This window comes from Leptonychotes weddellii, chromosome 5 (assembly GCF_054177405.1).
Source record: "Leptonychotes weddellii isolate Sample4059 chromosome 5, ASM5417740v2, whole genome shotgun sequence".
Lineage (NCBI taxonomy): Eukaryota > Metazoa > Chordata > Mammalia > Carnivora > Phocidae > Leptonychotes > Leptonychotes weddellii.
This window is the reverse complement of record NC_138373.1, coordinates 49,950,856-49,968,818: the sequence shown is the minus strand read 5'-3', so window position 1 is coordinate 49,968,818 and position 17,963 is coordinate 49,950,856. Positions and strand designations below refer to the sequence as shown.

General features: G+C 36.1%; 1 protein-coding gene and 1 non-coding gene across 2 annotated transcripts in view; both read left to right on the top strand.

Moving 5' to 3' along the window:
• The window catches only part of CUBN (cubilin), a 264,084-nt gene that overhangs the window by 61,614 nt on the left and 184,507 nt on the right, over positions 1 to 17,963 (top strand). Inside the window, exons 21-25 of the mRNA XM_081818905.1 lie at positions 6,492 to 6,684; positions 8,021 to 8,181; positions 8,596 to 8,777; positions 9,473 to 9,629; positions 12,654 to 12,841. Coding sequence (XP_081675031.1) covers positions 6,492 to 6,684; positions 8,021 to 8,181; positions 8,596 to 8,777; positions 9,473 to 9,629; positions 12,654 to 12,841 — 881 coding nt within the window. The remainder of the gene's footprint in view (positions 1 to 6,491; positions 6,685 to 8,020; positions 8,182 to 8,595; positions 8,778 to 9,472; positions 9,630 to 12,653; positions 12,842 to 17,963) is intronic.
• Positions 980 to 1,114, top strand: LOC115941173 (U4 spliceosomal RNA). Its single transcript, XR_004075928.1, has one exon. It is a non-coding gene; the product is annotated as a U4 spliceosomal RNA (small nuclear RNA).

Below are 17,963 nucleotides of genomic sequence, written 5' to 3'. Positions count from 1 at the left end.
TTTGAGCTAATTTTTCTATATCAGATGTGAATTATGTGTCCAGGTTAACAAATGGTATTTAATTGTTCAAACACTATTTGTTGTGAAGGTTCTCCTTTTTTCACTGAATTGCCTTTACATTCTTGTTGCAAATCGATTGCTCATGCATGTTTGGGTCTGCTTCTGGAATCTCTATTCTATCCCATAGGACACTATAGTACAATATTATGTAATTGTATAGTGTATCTTAAAATCAGGAAATATAAGTCCTCCAGATTTTTCAAAGTTGTTTTGGTTATCCTAGATCCTTTACATTTCTATGTATCTTTTAGAATCAGCTTTTCAATTTTTACTTAAAAAACCACACCAAACCAAATCCAAACAAAACTTATTGGGAATTTGATGGAGAATATATTGAATTTATAGATCAATGCGGTGTCAAAGGGCATCTTAAATTGAGTCTGCCAATCCATAAACATATTTTACTTCTCCATTTATTCAAATATTTTAAAATTTCTTTCAGCAATGTTTTAAAGTTTTCACTATAGAGTTTTTACACATTTCCATTAAACTTATTATTAAGTGCTTTATGTTTTTATACTATTATAAATGATATTTTAAATTTCATTTTTCAGTTGTTTGGCTCATATTTGCAAGTTAAATTGTTTTTTGTATATTTACCTTGTATCCTGTAACTTTGTTAAACTCAGTTATTCTAGTAACTTTTTAGTAGATTACTTAGTATATTCAACATAGATGAGCATATCTGTCAATAAGAACAGCTTTATTTTTTCCTTTCCAGTCTCTCTCTCTCTCTGCCTTATTTCAATGGTGAGCAACTTCTGTATTATGTTGAATAGAAAAGATGAAATTGAACATATTGGCCTTGTTCTTAATCTTAACAGGAAATCATTTAATCCTTTATTACTTAAGTGTCATGTTAGCTTTGGGTTTTTCATAGACGCCCTTCTTTTGCTACTGTTTTCTTTTCAGCTTACAGAGCTTTGCACAGTGACAGTATTGTAGCCAGTGAAGTTTATCCGAGGCGCGATTATTGTTAATTGAAAACTCTTTTCAGCTTACAGAATATTTTTAATACTCCATTTTATTGCCTTCATTGACTTTTTAAATAAAGATTTTATTTATTTATTTATTTAGAGCATGAACAGGGGGAGGGGCAGAGGGAGAGGAGAGAGAATCTCAAGCAGACTCCTCTCTGAGCATGGAGCCTGACATGGATCTCCATTTCTTGACCCTGAGATCATGACCTGACCTAAAATCAAGAGTCTGATGCTTAACCGACTGAGCCACCCATGTGCCCCTCTCACTGACTTTTTAATTGTACCTCTTTTTTGTGTATTTGCTCAAGGGATAACAAAATGCTTTCTTAGCTTATCAGTAAGTCTGCTTAGAGTTGATATGCCACTACTTTACACTTCACACCTTATATTTTATAGCTGACACTATATTTCATACACTTCTCACTTCACAAATGTAATAACCTCACAACAGTATATAATTCTGTCTGCCTCTTCTTTATGCTACTTTAATTGTATCTTTTAATTCTACTTTATTATAAACTCCACCTTACTATTATTTTTGCTTTAAATGATTAGTTGTCTTTTAAAGAAATAATGAGAAGAAAAGCAATCTTTATATTTATCCAGTTGTTTACCATTTCTGGTTTTCTTCAGATACATGTTTCTGTTTGGTGTAATTTGTCTTTGGCATGACAGACATTGCTAGTTTTTCATGTAGTATAGGTCTTCTAGTGATGAATCTCTCAGCTTCTGTTTGTCTAAAAATGTCCTTCTTGGACTCTCGTCTTGAAAAACTTTTTCTGGTGGTACCTGGATGGCACAGTTGGTTAAACTCCTGACTCTTGGTTTTGGCTCAGGTCATGATCTCAGGGTCATGGGATGGAGCCCCTAGTTGAGCTCCATGCTCAGCGTTGGGTCTGCTTGAGATTCTTTTTTCTTCTCCTGCTGCCACTCCCATTCATGCTCTCTCTCTCTCAAATAAATAAATCTTAAAAAAAAAGAGAAACTTTTTCTGGATAATTGAACTTTTTTTTTTTCCTGTCAACACCTTAAAAATGTATTCCATTTTCTTCTTGCCTCCATTATTTCTAATTAGAATCCAGCTCCTATTCATATCATGGTTTTCCTGTATATAATGTGTCATTTTTCCTCTAGCTCCTTTATTTTTCTTGTATTTGTTTTTCAATAGTTTAAGGTACCCAAGTGTGATTTTCTTTTATTTATCTTGCCTAGGATTAACTAAACTCCTTGAAGCTAATTTGATTTTTTAAGCCAAATTTGGGAGAATTTTAGCCACTATATTTTTCTTTTTTACCTATTTTCATTATCTTCTCCTTCTGGGTCTTCAATTATATGTGTGCTAGACTACTTGGTATTTTTTTCCTAGGTTTTGAGAATCTGTTCATTTTTCTGCACATTTTTCCTCTTTTTTCTTCAGATTAAATCATTTCTATTGATACACCTTCAAGTTCAATGATCCTTTTTCTTCTACCTCAAAGTTTCTATTAAGCCCATCCATGAATTTTTAAATCTGTTAGTATACTTTTTTTTTTTTAATTTCAGTAGAGATAACATGCAGTATTATATTAGTTTCAGGTCAGTTGGTATACTTTTAAGTTATAGAATTTCCATATGATTCTTTTAATAGTTTCCTTTGTATTGCTAAAATTCTTTATTTATTTACCATTGAGGCTATATTTTTCTTTAAGTCTTTGAGCATATTTCTAGTAGTTGCATTAAAGTTTTTGTCTGCTAGTCTAATATCTGGGCCATCTTTAAGTCACAAGGTCACATTTTTTTCTTGACTATAATTTATATTTCTCTGTTTATTTGTATTTGTATAGCAGTTTTTGAGTTTTATACTGGATATGGTGAATGATATGTGTAGATATTCTGCTTTCTCTTCCCTTTCTCTGAAGCTTTATGGCAGATCAATATTTAGCTGATTACCTTGTACTTGTATAGATCTGTATTTTTTATTTGTTAAGGCAGATTTGTGAACATCCCCAGGTGTTTCCTAAGCCCTTCTAAGTAGGTAGGTCTCAACCTCCAAGTTTCATTGCTCCTGCAGGTATTTTCAAGACTTATACTTTAGTAGGGAAACCCTAGAAAAGCCTTACTCTTGGTCATGGTCTTCATTTCTAAGGTGTGGCCTTTCTGGTTCTCAAGTGGGTTCTTGGCATGTAAATGAGGGGATTCTGATGAGGGGGAGAACTCCATAGTCTCCCAGCATTTCCTGGCCTCTGGCTTCCAGCCTAGTAGCAGCTGCTCTCTGGCATGCCTTTTGAACTCACCTCATGTATGCCCAGCCCAGGCTCAGGCAAGAATACATAGGGGACTTTACATAGATGGCTGGTCCTCCTCTCTGTATAGTTACTCCTTACTGGAGCATTTTCCTGCAGTTCCAGCTCCTTTCACATCCCTAAATTCAGATCCCTGCTTCCTCAGCTCAACAGAGCTGTCATTTACTACTTGGACTTCAGCAAACGGCTGCAATCAGAAAATTATGCATAAAGAGCCAAGGAAATAGAGTCCCACCTCATGAATCTTCTGTCTGTCAAGGATCACAATCTTGAACTGCCCATTGCCCAGTGCCTCACATATTTTGTCCAGTTTCATAGTTGTTATGGAGAGGGGCTAGTTTAGTGCTAATTATTTGTCATGGCTGGAAGCAGAGATTTCTAGTTTAGATTGAATAAACATGATAAAATATTAAAGAATCTCAGCTTCCTCAGGAGAGAGAGAGCAGGAACATGAGGTAAGAAAAGTGGAGGGGTTAATAGGATGGGGATAGAGAGAGCGGGAAGAAATTAGATACTTGTCCCACCCTCTCAGTTTTCAATACATTATGTAATAAATTGTTAACAAATATTTATTAGAGGTAATCTGGGCCAGATAATGTAGTGACAGTTAACAATTATTAATAAGGTCCTGTTTATATTTCCAGACATAGTGGAGGAAATGTACTCCCATAAAAACAATCACAATACCATATTTTGGGGGCTCAAATTGCTATTCAAGTAAAGTTTTATTGAGCGCAACAAAATTAACTCTGCTTGATCTGAAGAAGTTGCACAGAGGAAGTGATTTTTTTTAATATTTTATTTATTTATTTGACAGAGAGAGACACAGCGAGAGAAGGAACACAAGCAGGGGGGAGTGGGAGAGGGAGAAGCAGGCTTCCTGCTGAGCAGAGAGCCCGATGCGGGGCTCGATCCCAGGACCCTGGGATCATGACCTGAGTTGAAGGCTGCTGAAGGCAGATACTTAACGACTGAGCCACCCAGGCGCCCTGATGTTTGACTTTGACCTTAAATGATGTATGAGTTTATTTGTTTAATGGTGTGTTGGGGTAGAAGGGGAAGTTGTTAGAGAAAGCATTTCAAAGTGAACAGCGTGAGGACCATTTGAATACATAAGGGACTATGTTTACCTTTGTGCCAGAAAAGAAGCTTAATGAGTCAATCAAAATCTCAGTAGGGATTAAAAAACAACCACCAATTGTTCCACAATAGTCACTTGCATATGTACAAGGTACAGCGAAATAAGTCATCATTATTTCTCAAATATTTGTTGAACTGGTTCCTTTACATGAGATCCCGCTTATACAAACCATTCTCCTGCAGAATAATTGCAAGTTGCGTTAGAAATATTCAATACAATTGTATTTCCCTTCTGGGAGTAGAGTGGGTAAGCAAGGAAATGACATAAACAGATTTGCTCTAGATATTTGATTGACTGGCTAAATCTATCTGAATGTGGGGGTGGTCAATGAGTCTTCCAGTTCTGTCAGCTTAGGGAGACTGGGTCATAACCTTCATTTAACGTCCATTTCATCCATGAATTTTTATCTTAGTAATACTCATTACTGATATGAAATACTTAATAGACCACTTCTACAACCCCCTTCTGTCTGCCCCTCTCTCCCCCAACCCTGCCTTCTTCCTACCCTTTCGTATTCTTCCTTCCTTCCTTCCTTCCTTCATCCTTGAAGAAATATTTCTTGGCAGACTGTAGAAAAGTATACAATATTCATATTTGAAGTTAAATGGTTTTTTTCAATAAAGTAAAGCCTTGCTGGCTTGTTGTTTAAAATACAGTAAGCCAAATATTTGATGAATGCCTGTTACTCTGAGGGTTATACATAGGTAGTAGAACTTGTAATATTTTCTATGCATCTCTGTACTCTCAATATCAGTGGCTCCTCTCTTCTGAGTATGATTATACAGCAGCAAGTGGGAAATTACACATCAAAAAAATCCTCATTTTCTTTTTTTCACCCATAATAAAGTATAATAGTTTATTCGCCCTCAAAACCTTTTAGTAGCAGGCCTGTGTCTACTCCTGGACCCTAGATTTATGTTATTACTAGATATAATTGAAGGTACATTAAAAATACATTGAAACTGGATTTTCTTTGGAAAATATTTCAGATTTGAAGGGCATAGGAGATTGAGTGGGTTGGTTAGTAAATATAGAGCTTAATGGACTGGGTAGGTAAAGTTAAAATTCTTAAAGTAGAACAGTTAAAATTGAATTACAACATGAAATTGTCCAAGTACTATTTTTTTGAAGATTTATTTATTTAAGAGAGAGAGAGAGAGAGAATCTCCAGCAAGCTAGATGCGGGACTTGATCCCATGGCCCTGAGATCATGACCTGAACCGAAATCAAGAGTTGGATGTTTAACCGCCTGAGCCACCAAGGCACCCCTCCAAGTACTACCTTAATGTTTTATGTGAATGATCTAATTTATTCCTCATCATTTATGCTCTACTTTTTCTACACTTTTCTGAACTATTTTGAAACTTAAGGATGATTACTACCATTTATTGAGCACATACCATGTGCCAAGCCATTTAATTGCATTATCTCTAACACTTATATGTATAGTCAAAGATAGTTACCATCCCCATTTGGGAGATGAGGCTCAGAGAGGTGAAGTAATTTACCCAAGGTTGCATAGCTTGTCAATGTGTGAGCTAGGCATTGATTCAAGATCAACCTGATTCCTGACACCTTCTATTCTTCACATGGTTGAGGTACCTGCTTTGTCATTTCTCATAAATGCATGCTTTGATGAAAAACATTTTAAAGGAAGGTTTTAAAAAGGAGAACAGAACTGAATTATTTCTAGCACCCCTCTATGATTTCCGTGGTTGAGCCTAATGTTTAATGTTCAGGGTAATATGCATGGATGAAAAAATTATAACACTTCCAAGATCTAAAAAGTTATGATATATGTAACAATTTCTGCTACATAGCTTAGGTTTACTATGAATAATTATTTTTGCCTTTGAGATTAAAAAAAAAATCTTTGTTTTGAAAGGAAATCATTCTTTAACATTCCAGAATGGCCTATTGAAAATCAAGTACATTGGCATAAATTAATGAAATATGTATTACTGAATGTCTTATAAATATAGCATGATATTTTCTCTTTTCTATCTTATGCTCTATTTCTTTCCATAGCATGCATGGAAGACTATACAGAAGAGTCTGGGACTTTTACTTCTCCAAACTTCCCTGATAATTACCCCAACAATTTGAAATGCATTTATAGGATCACGGTGGAAACCAGCCAACAGATTGCATTGCACTTCACAAATTTCTCTTTGGAGGAGGCCATTGGTGGACACTGTATAGGAGATTTTGTGGAAATCAGGTAAGCACGTTTATTTCATCACCTTTTTCCTTATTGGTTTTCATTCATAATCTTTCCTGGAAAGGTTAAGGAAAACACATGGAAATTCTCTGTAAAGCCCTCTGTTGTGCTCTTTCTTGCAAGATACAAAGCTTGTCATGTGGAGCCAGAAGAAAACTGGAAAATTGCGTAAGATTCAGTGGTTATTTTGAAGTGATTATTTTATTGAGAATATTTGAAAATAAATTCCAGATTTTATTTGAACAGATTAAACAGATGTACTACTACTCTGAAATTAGATACTTGCAATTATTGAAAACCTACTTTCTTTATGGAAAATCAATTTAAATTTTAGGCTGTACATTATCCATTTGGTCTAATTATATCACAAAAATGATGGTAAGATAACAACCTTAAAGTTTTTGCAAATTTTTTTGTGTTCAAATAATAAAAGTCTAGGCTTGTGAATTTTTTTTCTTTACTTCTTTGTTATTTAGAGACAATGAGTTTTAAAAGTTATATTTGCAGTAAAAGTAAGTTAACTTATATACTGCTATCTACCCAGATCATTACATTGAATTAAATCAGGCTAATCAGCTTGGTGTGTATTTGGTTAAATTTTTTATTTGGCCTTTCGAAAGCCTAGAATATTATATTTTTTTTACAATAAATTTTATTCTATGATGTAAAGTGAGATACTAAAATAATAAATCACAATTGTATCATATCATGCCCAAATAACATAAATTTCTTAATTTACAATAATTAATCATTAGATTTTAATATTGAGTGAATCTCCCCATTTATTTTTGGCTTGAAAAAGCTACAAATTACAAAGTAGATATAAGACCCCCAAAAATTCTTGGGGAAGAATCATTTTCAAAATTTTGCTAAATAGGTCAAATGTAACATTAAATTTTGAAAAATTCAAATTAGAAGGAAAGTATTTTAGTTTTCTCTGTAAAATTAAGCAACATTTGTTTATGCTGTTAATAATTATGGTTTCTTTATCCCATTACATATTATCTATGTAATTTCTACTATTCATTCTCCCTGTGTTCTGTGACACATTTGCCAGATGCTTCGTTTGAGAGGGAAAAGATTAAACTCTTTCTCTCAGCTTGAAATTGGTTATATAAAATGTCCCGCGAACCAAAAATGATGTTCCTTATTAAGCTATTCACTGTTTAATAAAGTGAAAAATTGAAAACTTGAAATTGTGACTTAGAGTATTCTTAAGAAAGTTTGACTGACATAAACTGATCTGTTTGCAATCTCAAAGTTCAAATAATATTAAATGTTTATACGGTAATTTTATCAATAACCAATAAATGATCACATCTGTGTTTTGTCACAGAGATGGAGGCTATGAAAGTTCACCACCCCTGGGAACATACTGTGGCTCAAATCCACCTCCAAGAATCATCTCTCACAGTAACAAACTATGGTTACAATTTAAGAGTGACTTCCTTGGCTCAGGGCCTGGATTCTCAGTTTACTGGGATGGATCATTGACAGGTAAATGGCAAAGAGCTGTCTTTTCTTGGAGAGTCCAGTCAGATTGGTTTCTTGATTCTTAGACTGCCATGCTCTCATCCATTTTATTCCAGCTGTATTTTGTCATTACTATCTGTACTAAACTTCAACATTGCAAATATTTCTGAATTAACAGCAGCTGTTTTGGTTTTGTTTTCGAGGACAGAATAAGGGGAAATGTCCTGGTTCCATGGTGTATTTCCTCAAGCTGGTCATCTTGGTTAGCCGAAGGAAAGGACATTGAATAGGCTAGCTACTAAACAAAACTGCATGTGGAAATGCAGTTTTGTTCTGTAACAAAGGAGAGTAACAGTAACCACAGTTTGATATGGGCAAGAGAATTCCATTTTACCATGAAGAAAAAGATATGGGTCATCTCATCTCTTTCTCCTATAGGTTGTGGGGGCAATCTCACGACTCCCACTGGTGTGTTCACTTCTCCCAACTACCCAATGCCCTACTACCACAGCTCCGAATGCTATTGGAGGTTGAAATCCAGCCACGGCAGCCCATTTGAACTGGAATTTGAAGACTTTCACTTGGAGAATCACCCAAACTGCATGTCAGATTATCTGGCTGTATGTATGAAGTTCAGTGGTTCCTTTCACTACTCTCATCTCACTCACACATATCAATGCATTTATTTTTATCTTTGAAATTCGGGAAAGGGGAACACTTAAGCAAAATATCCACATAAAAGTTTCAAACAAAAGAAAAAAGAAAATGTGATGAAAATGACAGCCTTTTAAGTATGACATGTATTACTGAATGGATTGGTACACTAAGTATTTAAAATATATTGAATATGGGCTGTTAAGATATGGTTAAAATCTCCCAAAGGGGTAATTTCTAAATATTCTTTAAAAAATAACAATATAGAGGACTATATTGGTGAATTAGAGAAGATAATTAAAGTCATCCAGGTAGGACTTTATAAGTAGCAGCAATCCATCCTTGTCCATTAAAAAAAATCTAAATAAAAATGTATTAGAATGTCATAAATTATAAACTCTGAAATCAAAAACAGGGAGAACTACTGAAAATAGCTATGGTCTCAAAAATACGCATTATTTTTCTTTCATTTTCATTCATGGCCCAAGTTCACTACCTAAGTTTATAGACATTTAAATATAATTTTTAAAGATATTTTGATTCAGGGCTCTTCTTTTGTTATGTCATGCATTTCGTGTATTTTCCCACTTCTTAAGCATTAGAGTCCTTTAAATAATGTTTATGGCCACAATCATCTGACATTTAAAATGTTTCATTAAAGGTATATGATGGCCCAAGTACCAGCTCTCATTTGCTAAGTCAGCTTTGTGGGAATGAAAAACCGCCTCTCATCCGTTCTAGTGGAGACAGCATGTTTTTAAAATTCAGGACAGATGAAGGTCAACAAGGAGGTGGCTTCCTAGCCAAATACCAGCAAAGTAAGTATGCATGCTGGCTGCTCCATGCCTTTGGTGGGTCTTCAATCTCCTGATAATGAAACAAACGGAAATAACTATAACCCATTGGTTTGAACAATTGAAATAAATCTTTGCTCTTATGAGAAAGACTTAAATCTATTTGAGAGAAAAATGCATAGCATTAAATTTAATGCCATATAACTAAAGCATGGGGTCAGCTGTACAAAATGGAATATTTAATATGCTGAGAGAGTTGCCATTTGGCTAAAAATCAGCATAGCAGGTTAACAGCGAGTGGGTTTTCATTTGTATCAAACATTACAATCGTCTAATTAGACGTTATTCCATTGCACATAGTATCTCCCACACTATTTTTTTTTTTTGGTCTTGTACCTCAATTTTTATTAAGGGAAACTACATTCTTATAAATCAGATGTAAAGTCAGCATATTCTTTTTTTTTCAAGATTTATTTATTTATTTTAGAGTGTGTGTGAGAGAGAGAGAAAATGAGGAAGTGGGGGGAGGGGCAGAGGAAGAGGGAGAATCCTGAAGCAGACTTCCTGCTGAGCACAGAGCCCCAGGGGGAGCGGATCCAGGACCCAGAGATCATGACCTGAGACCTGAGTGGAGGCTCAACTGACTGAGCCACCCAGGCCGCTAGCACATTCTTTATTGTGGAAAAATCTGGTCATTGTAGAGATGTCATTTTAAAATCTACTTTCCTATGAGGCCATGTATTAGAATTAAAGGAATATTGTATGAAGAGTCAAGGGACCCAGGAGTTTATCCTGGCCCCTAATCTCTGAGATCACTTTTCTTCTGAGGTTCCATGACTTCTTCTCTTAAAAAAAGAGAGTAAACAAGGCCATCATTAAAGCTCCCTCTAGGTCTAGAATTAAATACTTTTTTTTTTTTTTTTTTGAGAGAGAGAGAGAGTGAGCCCGTGTGCACGCCCATGTGCACATGCAAGTGGTGGGGGGTGGGGGTGGGCAGGGCAGAGGGAGAGAGAAAATCCCAAGCAGGCTCCATGCTTAGCGCAGAGCAGAAGCAGGGCTCCATCTCACGACCCTGAGATCATGACGTGAGCTGAAATCAAGAGTTGGTCGCCCAACCACCTGAGCCACCCAGGCACCCCTAGAATCAAATACTTTCTAATGTTAGTTTCAAAATGGCCATTTAAAGAAAACAAGGCTTCCTTGAATTTATGTTATTTTATTGAATTTATGTTATGTTAACATTAACATTTTGAATTAACATAAATTCAAAACCACCACTTGTGGTTTTGAAAGTACAGTTCCTTGCCCACTATACCTAAATTTATCCATATTTCGACACAGTTACCTAAAAATAGAATTGAAAGTCACAAGACCATAAACTGAACACACAAAATCCCTTTGAATTAGTTGAAAGCCTATTAATGTTTGACCTTGACTATGTGTGAATTTGCTAATATTCACATTCACTTACATTTGAGGGTTAGTCTGAATTCTAGATAGTTTTGAATACTGAGTTTTAATGATAGAATGCTTCATTCTTCAGAAGTTCATCATAGTGTGTGAAAAGCTCTCCCATTCTCTCAGGGATATATCTTTTTGGTTGAACATTTCTCTAATTTTATTATTGCTGCGCTAATTTGTTTCTTGGTTATAGTCAAATTGCTTAATAAGGATTCTTCCCTTTTATTCTTGTGATTATTTTATTTTTCTCTCATAATTTCAGAACACTGAAGGAGTAACTTAGTGCACATGGGATATAGGGTCTTAAAGGCAAAAATCAGAGCTAACCAGTGAGATTTTCTGTAAAATTTGCCATATGAAATTGGAGGTTTGCCGATGGAAGAATTTCTGAGCACCAAGAGCAGCCCATATGGTTTAATGGAATATATTTTCCTCTGCCCTGACTTGTAGCCATTGTGGCAAATGCTGCCCCTCTGCCTTATAGCTGTAGCTTCTCACAGGCTTTTAAGACCACAGAATTATCCTTTAGAATTCCTTTGTGGACAAAAAGGTGACCTAAAGAGAAATAGTTTGAGTATTCCCCCACTCCAGCAAAGGAAGACTCTGGAGAGCTACAAAGGTATACTTTTCCATACCAAAGATTGTATATATATATGATGTTCTAGTCATGGTCAGGAAGAGTATAGTAGTAGAAATGCATCTATGAACCACATTTTTCAGAGACCATTTTTTTCAATATAATGTTTATTTTGTCATTCTCTTTTATCACACACCGTACAGACAATATGGACAAGGCTTGAGAAAAGGCATATGTATGCCTTGTTCAAGTCCTTAGTTTGGGTTGAATTTGGCATTAACTCCCGGGACTAGCCACACCTTGAGGTACCTAGTATAGTTTTGTTGCAAACTCAGCTGAGGGAAATGCCACCAGTGGATGGAAGACTTTCTTCAAAATTTAAGATTGTCATTTCTTCTTCAAATCCTTTACATTCCCTCCATTCATTTGGTACTTCCTGATGACTAACTAGAGGAATAACGGAGCCTTTATTGTGAATTTCATGCTGACTTTTGAATGTTTAACAAAGCCATGCTGTTATTCCTTTTTAGCATTCACATAGAACTTCGTGTTTTTAAACTGTTGAATTTAAAGGTCAGGATTTCTGTTCCTTCCAAACGTTAAAGTTAGAAAACAGAAGCATAGAATATTTAATGTACTTTTGTAAACAAATCAGATTGGTCTCTGAGTAGTGCTGAGTGATTCTGCTCTCTACCAATTCAGAGGAATTTGATGCCTAATAGGCAATTTTCATGACACTTTAAAGTTTATGAGTTCACTTAAGTATTATTTTACATTTGGTCTATATGGAGACCCTTTCACTATGAAAATGTACTATGTACATATATATATACATACACAGATATACTATATATATATGTATGTACATACATAATACATACAAATATATAATATATAAAATATGTATATATTTTAATCTAGATGTTTTCTTAAAGGAAAATCTCACCCATCTTGGAGCAACTATGAAATATATGATAGTGGTTCTCAATAATCCTGGTTATTTTTTTCAGCATGTAGGAACGTGGTGATTGTGAACCGAACCTATGGCATCTTAGAGAGTATACATTACCCAGGACCCTATTCTGACAATCAGCGTTGCAACTGGACCATCCAGGCCTCTATTGGCAACACAGTGAATTACACATTTTTAGCATTTGAATTGGAAAATCACATAAACTGCTCCACAGACTATTTAGAGGTATGTATTCTGAAGCTAAATAAATCACTGCATTTTCAGATCAAGTTAGGCAAGCCAAACTAGAAATCATCCTTGCTCTGTAGAACTGAATCTCTGTGGTTCTGTGCATCTATAATATGACCGCTACTCATGGTATTTGAACAGGTATATTTCGTGTCTCTTTCACTGCATCATATTAATCCACTAAATTATATACACAAAGAATTGTCTATGTTTTTAGGTTTCAGTATGACTTTTGGACTGATTGACCTCATATTATTTAAATAATCCAGGAGTAAAGGAATAACTTCTGTTTTTTGTTACTTGTTTTTATGTTTGTTCTCTATAAACAGGATATCAAAAAATGTTTAGGTACCTGGCTGTATTTAATACCTAATTTGCCTGATACTAGAAATCATGATTTTGAGTCTTGTTTTTATTTTTAAATTTAAGTTCATTTCAGTAAAACGGAAATTTCTATTTGTTCTGATAATGACCACCTGTAGCATTTATTCAACTCTCTTTATACAATGCTATTCAATGAAAATTGCTTGAGAACTAGGTAGCCCAAAATATTAAGTAATCTCCTATTTTTACAATAAGATACCTTACTCCTAAAAGCTTTATTGCTAACTTCCATGGTATGACTTTTTAGGGCTATAGATTGAAAAGTTAGGCAACTACTTATTTTGCTTACTTTATGAATGTAATTATGCATTCAAATATAAAATTAAATGGCTTATAAGCTATTACATTAATTTAGAAATTATGATTTCCACTTTCACCCTCCATAAGACAATTTTACTGAAAGCACTTAAAATATTTTGACATCAAGTTCTCATCATTAATAAAATCACTTTTTAAGTCCATCTAACATACCGTTCCTGTATTTTTTTACATTGTTCATATATAATACTTCTGAATCCACATAGGATGTTTTCACTAAAAATCTTTTCTGAAGTGACAAGTACCCCCTCTGTAGCATTAGGACATCTCCCCCAGCCCATGCCACCTATCTACAACACAGTGACTTAGTGGGTTTCTTCTTAAGGTGATCAGTGATTTTTAGAAGTCTTGCTTACAAAGACTTCCAACATCCAGCACTTGTAACTTTAAGGACAAATTCTTCAGAAAAAAATCCTTTATCCTTGTAAAATTTTCTTAACCTTTTTACCAATTCTTTAAAAAACTGAACATTGATTGAGGCTGTTTGAGGTTAACCTATGTTTTCCAAATAGCCCTTTTGTTTTTTAAAATGAAGAGAAACTTCCTGTACTTTGAGAGACTTGGGAGGTCCTGAATATATGGAGTTTCTTGTTTCTGAGGGATAATTTTTTTGGGTGAAATCTTGCTTTGTATTTAGAAAAGTTCAATATTATAGAAATAGTAGACATAGGGTTTATCCATTAGAAAGTGATATTTACTAGTATTCAAAGGAAATATGACACAACATCAAACAAACTTACAAGCATGAACTTGACAATGGTTTTAAAGTCCATTTTTCTTGATCTAGTGTTGAGATGGTCTTCACAAGCTTCATACTGGCATGCTTGTCTCATTGAATTTACCTGGAGTAGACATCCTTTTCTTTTCTTCACATGATATGATCTTGTTCATTCTTTAGAGGAAATGGAAGAGTTGGTTTCAAAACCCCTTGTTCATAGCACAAACACAGCAATTTATCTTATTGCATTTTTGCCAGTTGTGATGGTGCCCACATGCCCTACTGGACTGTGAGCCTTTTGAAGGTGTGAGTTGTCTCCTGAATTTGTGACCCAGGCATTGATTATAGAGTTGGGATCTTACAGGAATTCAGTGAGTTCAGGATAAATTGACTCTCACAGCCATATTTGTAGCATCAGCCTAATGATAGATGTTAATTAATGAGAAAGAACTGAATTCCAAACTGACCATTTTTTTTTTTATTTATTTATTCATGAAAGTCAGAGAGAGAGGCAGAGGCAGAGGCAGAGGGAGAGAAGCAGGCTCCCCGCCTAGCAGGGAGCCCGATGCGGGACTCGATCCCAGGACCCTGGGATCATGACCTGAGCCGAAGGCAGACGCTTAACCATCTGAGCCACCCAGGTGCCCCCCAAACTGACCATTTTTTATAATTCCTATGCATTCACTGCAATTCTACCCCTTCGAACACAAACAAAAAGAAAACTCATGGCCATGCAGAGCGTTGCATGTATAATGATATGCCAGGAACCATAAGAGTGATTTGATGAAAGTACAACAGAGAAAGCTGCAGAAGGGAGGGAGCTTTGGACCTGGACTTTCAGGAGGCTTTGGACGAAAGAGTGGGGGAGGAAATGAGATGGAACTTTTCCAGGGACTGATTTCCACCTCTTTGGACTTACTTGAGGATGGAAGAGTAACAAAAAGGCCCATCAGATAATTTTTTGGAGGTGTTTGAAAACTGTCAATTGAAAATACTTATTCCAGCAACCACAGAGCAGCTCATTAGAGGCCCTTCATAGATGACATTAGAGACATGCCATTTATCTTGTGCAACATTGATGGTGAAAGCAGCAAAAATACAGAAAAGTTCAGCAAAACCTTCTAAAGAATGATACTGTTGCCAGAGGGAGGAGATTTTTTCCATTTCTGTAAGCCAAGGGGCAAGGCCAGAGCAGTTGCGACAATGGCTGGTCTATGATGAAAATTTTAAAAGCACAAATAACTACTTAAGAAGAGAAAAGCCACAAACACAAAATCTAGTTTCCATTATTTTTATAACTTCTAGTTGAAGGGTTTTTCAAGTAGGTCCCTATTGAGTGACTGTCATTGCAGCCAGAATTGAGTTATTTTGAATTAATAAAGCTGAAATTGTGAAAGGACTTGATTAGGTGTTGGTCAGACATTGTACCCAAACTTGCTGAGGGGTGTGGGTTGGTAGGGATCCCATTGGGAAGCGAATCAACCCTTTATTATTTGTCCTCTGGGCAAAACACAATGATTCCGATTTGGAAATTAAATTCAATGGGAGGAAGGGTCACTTGCCTGAAGGAGTAAGACCATATTGCCCATGCAATTATGAGAAGTCAACCTTAAGGATTCTTTGAGTATCCTACAACTGCATTTCAAATTTTTAATTTTTATTTTGAGTCTGAGTCTCTGCACAGAAGAAGAGACTTTTAATAGGTGATTGAGTATGCAAATGAAAGTGATGGATTTGGGAGAAATCAGCACAGAGGTGTACAGGGAGGCCAGAGCATATATCAGGTCAACCGGGAACACGTGTGTGGTGGGAAGAGGAAGGAGGAAAACCCTGAGGTTGTTGTGTCATGGATGCCGAGGGCAGAGAGTATCCTAGAAGGTGACCGTGATCAACAAGGTGCAAGGCTCCTAGGGGATCAAGAGGAATCTCAGGGTTAAGAAGTGTCCCTTGGAGATCAGTGTGACTCTGGGCAGACGAGTGTTTGAAGGGTAGTAGGAGCAGGAGTGATACCACAGTGTGAGGAAGCACAAAGGGCTGAGAGTGAGTGTAGATGGAAGTTTAAGTCCATGAATTCGCCGAGTTCTCCCGAGGGAATAGCATGAAGTCAGAGCTTCTTTCCTCCAGTCCTCGTCCTGCATTTCCCTAGCTGGTCCTCATGAGGCAAGCTCTCAGGGGAGAGAGTGCTCTCTGCATGATCTATTGTATGTCATTGTTTCTTAAAATGTGGCCCAGGTTTGGATTCAACACTCCAATGAAGCCAACTAGGGCCAAGTATGCTGGAACTATATCATCTGGCTCAGATACTTCTGGTATCATAGGCTGAGGTTATATGGGCTTATTGTTAGTCAAATCATAATGTTGGACTATATTAATACTTGTATTCTCCAGGTCACATTTATAGGAACTGTAATGGCTTCATAGCCATACATAGGAAATTATTCCTAGTAAGTTATATTTGACTGTTTTGCCTGAGAATTCAAACACATCACTAAGCCCCGATTCTTTGGTCTGTAGAACATTATTTATTTTCATATAGACTTACTGGCATTGGCCTACTACTTCTTCAAAAATAATTGATAAAAATATCAGACAAGGTGGTACCTGTTTTAATACTCCAAAATGGTATGTTTCTTTGGTTAAAATGGTCTTTTTTTTTTTCTTTAAGATTGATTTATTTATTTTAGAGAGAGAGTGTTTTAAGCAAGGGGAGGGGCAGAGGGAGAAGGAGAGAGAAAATCCTTAGGCAGATTCCCCGCTGAGCGTGGAGCCTGACACAGGGCTCCATCCCAGGACCCTGAGATCATGACTTGAGCCAAAATCAAGTCAGACGGCCAACTGACTAAGCCACCCAGCTACCCCTAAAATGATCTATTATTGAAGACTTCGGGGATAGCACTATTCAAACATCTTGGCAATAATAATAGCTGATCTTTATTTATTTATTTATTTTTAATTTTTTTTTAAAGATTTTTTTTTATTTATTTATTTGAGACAGAGAGAACGAGAGAGAGAGAGAGCACATGAGAGAGGGGAGGGTCAGAGGCAGAAGCAGGCTTCCTGCCGAGCAGGGAGCCCGATGCGGGACTCGATCCAGGGACTCCAGGATCATGACCTGAGCCGAAGGCAGTCGCTTAACCAACTGAGCCACCCAGGCGCCCCAATAGCTGATCTTTATTGAGCACTTATTATTTGCTAGGTAATTGTTACAGCAACCCTGTAATGTAAGAAATATTACCCCATTTGACAGGTGAGACAGTTGAGGCAAATACAAGTTGTCGCCAGTCACAAACATTAGAGGTGTCAAAGCCAGGCTTTCTACCAGGCCCTGTGGCACTGGGCCAATGCTTTTAGCCATGACACCACACATCCTCTATGTATATACTCACAATTCTCTGTCTTCCTCAGAGGTGACATGAGGGAGTGTCCATGAGCCGTTGGATATAGTGATACTGTCACTGTCCATGTTATTATAGCATACTTCTTCATAGATAAGTAGTAGTCACTTATTATTATAATCACCCTTTTCTTTGCTACATTGTGACAAATTATTTTTAGTGTTCAACATAGAATTTTTCCAAAAATGACTGTCAATCTTATTCACCTGTGAGATTCCAGAACAAAGCTTTCCTAGAGTTTGGAAGTTGAAACATCTTCCCTTGAGCCTTCTGGCTGTCCTCTTACTTTTCAGTGTTGTGCTTT